This window comes from Prunus avium, chromosome 1 (genome assembly GCF_965620075.1).
Source record: "Prunus avium chromosome 1, drPruAviu1.hap1.1, whole genome shotgun sequence".
Lineage (NCBI taxonomy): Eukaryota > Viridiplantae > Streptophyta > Magnoliopsida > Rosales > Rosaceae > Prunus > Prunus avium.
In genome coordinates, this window is record NC_142284.1 from 14,593,976 (window position 1) to 14,603,360 (window position 9,385).

Sequence of the window (9,385 nt, forward strand, 5' to 3'; positions counted from 1 at the left end):
TCTCTCTCTGCCTATGAATCACTCTGTAAAGTAAAGAAAAATAAAATAAAATTTCCAGGTATTTGGGCGCAGGGGTGAGTCAAGGGTTGGGTGGGGCTGAGTGGTTGCTTTTGGTTCAGTCGGGGTTGGGTGGGGGAGAAAGCAAGATTGAGAGGGAGGACACAGAGAGAGAGGGAGAGAGAGCATATGAGGTGGAAGGAGAGGGGGTGGCTTGGGGAGGGGGAGGCAGTAGGGGAGAGAGATGGAGAGAGGTGCTGAGTTTTTTTTTTCTATTTTTAAACATTTAGAAAAACATTTTTATTTATTTAGATTTATTTGGCATTTTCTCATTGGCTACGTGAGCACCACATATGTGTCATATCAGAAATTTTTAACGGAATCTCACGGCGGGATTAAATTAATGTGTGAGGCGTAACATAAAGGACCAATAATATAAAAAAAATATAAAGAACTAAAAATGAAAATTTCCCAAATCTCTGGAACCCTTTGTGATAAAAAAGGAAAAAAAAAAAAAAAAACCTTTTAACCCAAAACCCCAAAAGCTGAGGGGCAGACTTCAATCACTCAGCAAAGTAGAGAGCAGACAGCAATGGAGTCTGAGGTGAGTTGTACACTCTTTCTTTCGCCTTCTCTTTCCCAACACTGAATAAATTTTCTCGCGTTTCTCAGAAACCAAGTTTCGAACCATTTCGGCTGTTTTCATCATCAGGGTCAGGATTTCTTGAACAATCAGAGCCCCCTCTTCCCCCTCCGCCTCCTTGCGTCGAAGTGTTGCCCTCCGAGGTATTTAATTAATTGGTGTATTTTGCAAATTCAAGCACACGCCTAGATATTTCGAGATATGATACTGAACAATTGATTGATTTTAATGTGGAATAGATTTTGCCCTCTGTGAAGTACACTGTGGAGCCAGTGGAGTTGGGTGGACTTACTTTGCTCAAGGTCACTCCTTTCTTTTTCATTTCTGTTTGGTTTCCCAGAAAATGGAGCATAGTAAAGAAGAGCTATATAAACGAATATACAATTTCATTGTTATCTCTATGTAATTCCCTTTTAAGGAAAACAAAAAAGTTGCCCCTTTGAGTAGAAAGTTTTGATAATCTATCAAATTAAGCTTAATCTGAGTGTAAATGGGACTGAGAGTTCATGTGTGTTTTGATTGTAGGGCCGTGTTAGTACTCAAGAGGTTTTCACGCTATCCAACTCCGATTTAGTTCCTGGGAAATATGAAGGTGTATAAAGTTCTTCCTATCTTTTGTTTGCTTTGTTAATAGTGATTCAATAATTAGAAATGACCACTAGATTGAGTTTGTAAGATTCTGCATTACAAATGTTTATCTTATTTATGAAATGCTGTTGCACCAGATGGTGATGGTATGTCTTTTGCTTTTGGGGTGCAGGGGGATTAAAGCTATGGGAAGGTTCTCTTGATCTAGTTAAAGCTCTTAGCTCTGAAGTTCGAAATGGACATTTATCGTTTACCGGTAAACGAGTTTTAGAGGTGGGCATCCTGATATTTTCAGGTGAATGTATATTGTCCCATAATGCATACACATGTTAACATTCTTCATGTTACTTTGCGTGGTAGTCTAATGTTCAAGTGTAAATGAGTTGACTTTTATTCGTAAGTGAAATGAGGCATACTTCTTTACCTCAAAGTCCTTACAAAGAGAAACTAGTTGGCTTCTGGTTGAATTCCTGCTTACTTCATGCAGATTGTAGGGTTTCCTCACTAAATATTACTCCATTAATTTCATTTTCACACATCGTAGAGGGGAACTCTAGAAATCTCTAGGTGCGTTTTAATTGTTACTAACAGATGGCTAGGTCAACTTTTTGGGGCTCTTATATCCGAGCTTGGAACATTCAATTAAGTAAAGAATGTTAACTTGAATGAACTGCAATCTCTTCGTGATACATTAACAAATGGTTTAATGACAAATAGCCTGAACACTTTAACCTCTGTTAGAGATAACACTATGTTCTGTTGGATTAGATGGAAGTTATGTTTGTTGGAGTCTGTTTTATGGGCTCTAACATATAACTTCTGAAGAAGTTATACCCCTTCATTTAATTAGGTGTTAATTGGTGCACCTTCGCAAGTCATTCATGAAGCTACATCGTCATTGATCAATAATCAGCATATAACTCATATATCACTACTACTACAAGTGATGATCTCTGATGAGTGATTGCCTGGTTGGCATAGAAATTGAGGCCACTGTCTTTTATCTCGTTCTCCCATTTCTCACTATGCCTTACTGTGTTTCCTATCATGATTTTTCAGCTTGGTTGCGGTCATGGACTTCCTGGTATCTTTGCTTGCCTTGAGGCGAGTTTTTGTTTCTTAAGCTCGTACATTTGGTTTCATATATTAGATTTCTTAAGATTCTTCATTGTTGCTTCAGGGTGCAGCTGCCATTCATTTCCAGGACTTCAATGTGGAGGTCTTGCAGTGTCTCACCATACCTAATGTAAATTCAAATGTTCCAAGCTTCCAACGCCCAGCACTGCAAGTTACAAAGTGTGACGCAGGGACGGAAATTCGTTTTTTTGCTGGCGACTGGCGTGAAATCCATATGCTTCTTCCCTATGCACAAAACATTGAGAAGGATCTTAATGTTAGTAGAGGGAAAGGTCTAGATGCACAGTATGATATTATTATAATGGCAGAGACAGTTTACTCAATCTCTGCTCTCCCACATCTCTATGAACTCATAAAGAAGGTATTTCTTATTTAGTTTGTCATTATTTATGATTCAGAAATGTTACTTGCAGCTGCTGTAGGTCTGATAATGTTTAATTTACAGTGCATAACTCCTTCTCATGGAGTAGTATACATTGCTGCCAAGAAGCATTATTTTGGAGTCGGTGGGGGAACTCGAAGGTTCCTATCTATTGTGGAGAAAGATGGTAAGCTAGACTGAATTATCTAGAAAACTACTTCAAATCTATCTTGCCACATAAGTAGTCTCTTATTTGTTTTCTATCCTATTCCTTTGGTTCATGGGATTGGGTTTAAGGGGATAGGAACAAGTTACAGTATAGTACATTCATGTATGAGCAGTGTTTTGTCATTGTAATTAAGATATTCATGGTTCCTTTGTTAAATATATGTTTCTTCTACGAATAGGCATTTTGGAGGGCTTAAAGATGTGACAATGTGGTTATTGATTGTTTTTGGAAGTAGGCCTCTCTTCTTATAGAGTCCGCATCACAATACTTGTCTCAGAGTGATATCTTTACAGATGCTTAGATAGGAAATTTGAGATAATTTTTATTGGAATTCCTTTCTGCAGGGGTCTTGGCTTCTAGCATGGTCGCTGAAGTTGCAGATGGTTCTTCTAATGTCCGAGAGGTATGGAAGCTTTCGTTTAAGTAGGCATGGAATTCATGTGGATCAATCACTATCCTTATTTTTTATTTCTCTTTTTCAATCTCCTCCCCTGTGGCCACCAATTTGGCGACTTACCTCCTATATGAAGAATCAAATATTGTAATCGAAATTAGAAGAATCAAATGTTACAGTTGTTAGTCTACATGCAGACAAGAAGGATGTAGAGAATATTTGGTCATTAGATAATTTCTCTTCTCTAAACCTCTTTTATTTTTCTTTTGATTTACTGTATCCTATGTAATGCAAATTCTTACGTTTTCAGTCCATTGGTGAGTTAGTACCTGTGAAAAGGATCCTGTTCTTGTTTAGGGATCCATTGGTGAGATTAAGAATATTGAACGTATTTTTCAGCACCAAAGGATCCTATACTTGTTTGAAACCACTTCATTTCACTAATATTGCTTGGTCATACAAGTTTAGAATCCAACGACATATTTGGCAGTTAAAATATATAACAGGATTGTAACTAGTTCTAGCGGTCTCATGGGGAACTATTCTACAAACCTCTCAAAGCTTTTAGGGTTTCCAAATCAGGCATCACCCCTTGTTCGATCATTTCCTCAACGAGCCTCGAAGCTTCACCTATCCTTTTAGCTTGCATATAGCCGTTGACCAAGGCTTTATAGCAAGAAGCAATATCAGGGACATTATCTTTTATCACAATTAAATCAATGACCTTCTTTGCCTTATCTATTTGGCCACGAAAACAATAATCATCAATTAGCATACTGCAAGTTATTTTGCTCAGCTCTATACCATATTTAACTTTGGCCTCAACTACTTTATGAGCCTCTTCTGGCATCCCTCCTTGGAAGAGAGCATCCAAAAGTATTGTCAAAGTTATGATATGAGGTAAGACTCCCTGAGCTACCATTTCATCAAACAACCTTGTGGCTTCAGCCCATTGATATGTACGGCACATGCCATAAATTAGAGAGTTGTAAGTGAATATGTCAAGCCTCATACCTCTTTGGGACATTAGCTCTAACACAGAGAGCGCTTCCTTGGTCCGTCTCTCCTTGCAAAGAGCATGTATTACAGTGGTAAAGGTTACAACATTTGGTGCGATTCCTTCATCCAGCATTCTATTAAACAACCTTGTGGCTTCTTTCCACTGCGCGGAATGGCAGAGGCTATTAATTAAGGAGTTGTAGGTGATGACATCAGGCTTTACACCTCTACGGAACATTTCTTCCACAAGGTTAAGTGCCTCTGCCGTCTTCCCTTCCTTGCACAAAGCATCCAACACAGAACTTAATGTAACAATATCAGGGAAGGCTCCACAATCAATCATGTTTCTAAATAGCAGCACAGCTTCTTCCCACTTACCAGACTTGCATGAAGCACCAATTAAAGAATTGAACGTGAAAACATTAGGCTTTATACCTTTGTTTTTCATTATTTCAAACAGAGCAAGTGCTCGTGTCCAAAGACCCATGTTGCATAATCCATAAATTAATGAAGTGTAACTGACGATATCCGGCGCAACACTTTTGTTGATCATATCTCGAAATAGGGTTAGCGCCTCATCTATTCTTCTTTCTTTGCATAAGCGGTCAATGATTGGATTATAGCATTGAGGATCAGGCTTAAACCTTCCATCTTCATACATTTGCTCGAGTATCTCAAGCGCCATACATGTTTTCCCAGCTCTGCACAACCTATTAATTATAGTAGCGTAAGTGATTTCACAGCATGCTAATCCTTTCTCTTCTATTTTCTGGAACAACTCCATTGCCTCAGAGAGCGACCTGTACTTGCAAATCCCATGAAGCAAAGTATTCAAAGTATAAGCATCGGGCTGAAGACCATGTTTAAGAATAGTGGCTAAAACAGAGAAACCCATGTCCACCCGATTCATACGACACAAGCAATTGATAACAACAGTCAGTGTATAGACTTCCGGGTGGAAGCCAACACAAGCCAGCATCTGTTTATACATAGAAACTACAGTGGAACACTGATTCATCTTGGAGAGTGCCCCAAACAAATGATTAATAGCCGAAATCGAGGGAATGGGTTTCATTTGAATTACGGAATCGAAGTGACCCAGTGCTTCATCTAACCCAAGATTACCAGATTTACAACGCGTTTTTACCAAATCCTTCAAATCAATGGTCTCCTTAACACTAACAGTATGACAACGATTGACAGCAAAAGAGCAAAACTGGCTTCTGAAAAAGACGAGCCCAAACAGAGAATAGAGAGAAGAAGGATTACCCTTTTGGAGAAGCGTGAGCCCTGGAGCTCTTTTGGCCATAATTTTCGTCATCATCGACCAGCTCCTAAGGCAGCAAGCAATTCACGATTTTTTTGGGTCGAAGGGAATGACATTTCATTGCCAAAACAAAGATACAACTTACAATGAACCCAAATACGAAAAAACAGAGAGAAGAAAAACAAGGGCTCAAACATAACAAAACAAACGCTGAGACTATAATGAGGGGCAAGTTATAAGGGGTAAGTTATAAGGGGTTCATTTTATAGCCATTAGAAGAATCCAAGGGCTAGGGAGAATTGAGACAAAGTTTTACAATCGGGTAGGTGAGGAACCCAAACCCAAATTTAATACCCGGCATTGAAGTTGGTCCAAAAAAAAAAGAAAAGCAAGTTTGAAGTTTGAATAGAAAAAAACCGAAACCCATAGCTCTGAGAAACCACTAAGCTCTGAGAAACCCATAGCTCTGAACAAACGACGGTTGAAGGCCACTCTTAACGATGGTCGAAGGCAACGGTTGAACACAATTCTGTTCTCTAAATCCTGAAAAAGTATTTACTTTGAGTGGAAGGGGCAAAGACGTGGATTCCGAAACAGTGAAGGGGCGAAGCAGTGGAAGGGGAAGGAGCGAAGCCGTATTTGTTGGAAGTGATAGGTTCCATTTGTGGAGCAAAGCCGCAGAAATACCCCGCACAAACACACTGCGATTGTTCAATAACCAGCATTTGGTGAGTAATTTATGGAATTTGAGTTTAGGATTAGAGTAACGGTTTTCCCCAATTTGTACCGTCAATGTTGTTGGATTTGGCATCTCTTGTTTGTGCTTCACTTGCATGTTAATTTTTTCTTGGGTATATGTAAAAAAATCGAATGAAAATCAAATCAATAACATGTCAATAATGATATGAATAAGATAATGGTGTTGAATTGGAGGAGGCCCTCAAAACCTTCCACATTTGAAGCAGTGCAGAGTGCATATTATCTCTTTGGCGCTAGAATATATATATAAATATAATTTCCTTTGTTAGTAAATTTGCCTGTGAAAAATGAGAACATATAATAATAAACTCATGAATAAAAGTGCAAAGCATTTGAAATAAAGATTGGTCCATGACCATAGTGGCTGACTGAAGAAAAAGCTAGAAAGAAAGAAGGATGTGGCAATGGCGTAGCAAGCAGATAGTAGAGCAGATGCTTTGCTTTGTTTCCTTCCACCATCTTTCTTATTTATTTATTTTGTGTTGTGTATGAGATGACAATAATTGTCATGTGTGTGAAGTGCAGAACTTGCCCAGATTGCACTCACACTCACTCATGCATCAACCACTGATTGGAGTTTGGATCCATAAATAAAACACATGCTATTGCTTGTAATTCACATAATCATTGCATTAACAGGTATTTGCACAAAATTTGTCATATTGCTTTGATGATGTTAAAGCCTATGATTAGTAATCCCTATGTGCATGTACTTCGTAAATTTTGTAATGTGCTTGGTTGACTAGTTGTGTAAATACCAATATGATTGTGCAAATACGTGGTATTATATGTGTGCACGTTATTTCATCTTGTATTTCAGGAAATGGGATCCAACGTGCAGTTGGTATGACCAGAGTCAGAGGCATATGCATCACGGGTGAAAAACTGCTCACATGCAAATTCATCCCTAGTTGCAATTCGAGCGAAGTTGACTGCCGAACAATTAGAACAATTCAAGACATCATGCTTTGGCCATCTTCTGAATATAGATAAGATTTAGTTTAGTGGGCAGATTGTGCATGGGGTTGTGTTGTGTCGAGTCGCGGGGCAGGGTGTGAAAGACTTGGATGGACTGAGTTTCTTAATAGGGTGCGACGTTGCTCAGTTCACTTGTCAGGATTTTTGTTTGATCATAGGGCTTCGTTTTGGGGAAGTGCCTGAAGTTTCCAGTGGAGAAAGTGCTGAAATTAGACTTCATAAAAGATATTTTATAGACGAAGGAATTACATGTTCTGCTTTAGAAGAAGCATTTCTGAGGTGCACAGAGGAAGATGACATCTACAAGCTAGCTCTTGTTTACTTTGCTGAGTTAGTGGTTTTGGGAAAGGACAAGCATTTGAACATCAATGTAAATTACCTGACCCTTGTAGAGGACTTGGATGCGTTCAACAGGTATCCGTGGGGTTCAGTGTCATTTCACAAAACCCAAGACAGTCTATTGTCTGCACCAACAAAGTATACGAAAAGCTTTGAAAATGAAGATGGAAGAGGGAAGGGGAAAAGTAAGGTAACAGGAACAAGCCGGAGAAATGAGAAGGGCAAGAAGGATAAGCATGTTGAAGTGCAAAGGGGTGGTTGGAGTTTTAAAGGTTTCACGTATGCTTTCCAGGTACGTGGTAATAATGTTCATGTCAGTTATGCTTGGTGGACTTTAAAACTTAAATAATGACATTTGTCCTGTGAATTGTGTAGATTTGGGTATATGAATTAATTCCTAGATTGGCGGACCTGAATTACTGCAAGGTTGTTGATCCAACAGTTGTTCCACATATTTTGCGTTGGAGAACTACTACGTCTGTTCCCGAGATGAGAAAGTTGAACAATTATTTTTTCCAGAGCAAAGAGGTTTGGTTTGCAGCCCTTGAAACTGTTTATAAGATTCAATGAATTAAGTAGAATGATTGAATATGAATCTTGTCTGTATTCTGAAAAAATCAGTTCAGTTGTGGGCGCTACGTCCGAGTGAAGAGGAGATGAGACAACCATATTGGAGTTGGCCACAGGATCGCCCTGCTTTTGTCTTGTTAGAGTCAATTCATTCTTCATGTGCTGACCTTGATGAGTTGAACAAGGTGGTAAGCTTGTTGAGGTCCAAGTTGTTTCAAGTAAAGCGGGAAAAGGACGCCCTTGAGTTAAAGGTCATACGGATGGAAAAACTTTTGGACCGTTGTTTAGGTCCTCAGTTTGAGCGGGAAGTAAGTAGGGACCTAGCTTTACTGAAAGATCGGACAAATCGTTGTGTCATTTCACATCTATTTAAGGGATGTGAGGAAGAGGATGACATTGAATGGGATGAAGGGCCAAGTAACAGAAATGAGGGAGAGGAAAAGGAAGAGGAGGGGATTGAAGGGGGTGAAGTGCAAAGAAAACCAAGTGAGGTAGAGGAAGCGCAAAGAAAAAGAAGTGAGGGAGTGGAAGTGAAAATAAAAAGCAGCAAGGGAGAGGAAGCGCAAAGAAAAAGCAGTGGGGGAGAGGAAGTGAAAAGAAAAAGCAGTGAGGGAGAGGAACTACAAAGAAAAAACAGTGAGGGAGAGAATCCGCAAAGAAAAAGCAGTGAGGGAGAGGAAGTGAAAAGAAAAAGCAATGAGGGAGAGGAACTGCAAAGAAAAAGCACTGAGGGAGAGGATCCGCAAAGAAAAAGAAGGGAGGGCAAGGAAGTGAAAAGAAAAGGAAGTGCAAAGAAAGGAATGTGAGGAAGAGGATGATGAAGTTATTTTGCTTGGTGATGATATTGGTGAGAGCACGTCGGGGACAAATGTTGAGTTTACTCTCGGGGACATTGATTTGGATCAACCTACAGTTGTGCTATCTTAGTTGAACATTTGATTGAATGATGAAGGTAAAGCTGTGGAACAAGGGATCCAATTACGGAAGAGGAAGATGATTATTTCTATGTGGAAGATCATTGAAGCTAGTGAATTGGTGAAAAAAAACTATGCCAGAGACAACTCGACTTCGGATGTTAGACCCAATGAAGGTGATTCCGCATGATGATATAGTGAAATTGCTGA

General features: G+C 39.3%; 1 protein-coding gene and 1 pseudogene across 2 annotated transcripts; one reads left to right on the top strand and one right to left on the bottom strand.

The window, feature by feature from the left end:
• Positions 1–457: 457 nt before the first annotated feature.
• Positions 458–3,687, top strand: LOC110754793 (uncharacterized). Of its 2 annotated transcripts, XM_021955906.2 has the most exons (9): positions 458–601; positions 670–783; positions 880–942; positions 1,166–1,232; positions 1,401–1,501; positions 2,288–2,332; positions 2,409–2,726; positions 2,811–2,913; positions 3,300–3,687. In XM_021955906.2, exons 1-9 carry the CDS (start codon positions 590–592, stop codon positions 3,380–3,382), a joined length of 906 nt encoding a protein of 301 aa, XP_021811598.1. In that variant the 5' UTR covers positions 458–589; the 3' UTR covers positions 3,383–3,687. The 2 variants fall into 2 exon arrangements, with proteins under 2 accessions (XP_021811598.1, XP_088103264.1); XM_088247138.1 differs by lacking the exon at positions 2,288–2,332.
• On the bottom strand, positions 2,562–5,835 carry LOC110754791 (uncharacterized; annotated as a pseudogene).
• Positions 5,836–9,385: the final 3,550 nt, after the last annotated feature.

What these genes read in the sequence shown, in the direction of transcription:
- LOC110754793 (XM_021955906.2), top strand. An exon ending in TCGAAGTGTTGCCCTCCGAG is followed by an intron (nt 784 to 879) that starts GTATTTAATTAA and finishes AATGTGGAATAG; the next exon opens with ATTTTGCCCTCTGTGAAGTA. An exon ending in GTGGACTTACTTTGCTCAAG is followed by an intron (nt 943 to 1,165) that starts GTCACTCCTTTC and finishes TTTTGATTGTAG; the next exon opens with GGCCGTGTTAGTACTCAAGA.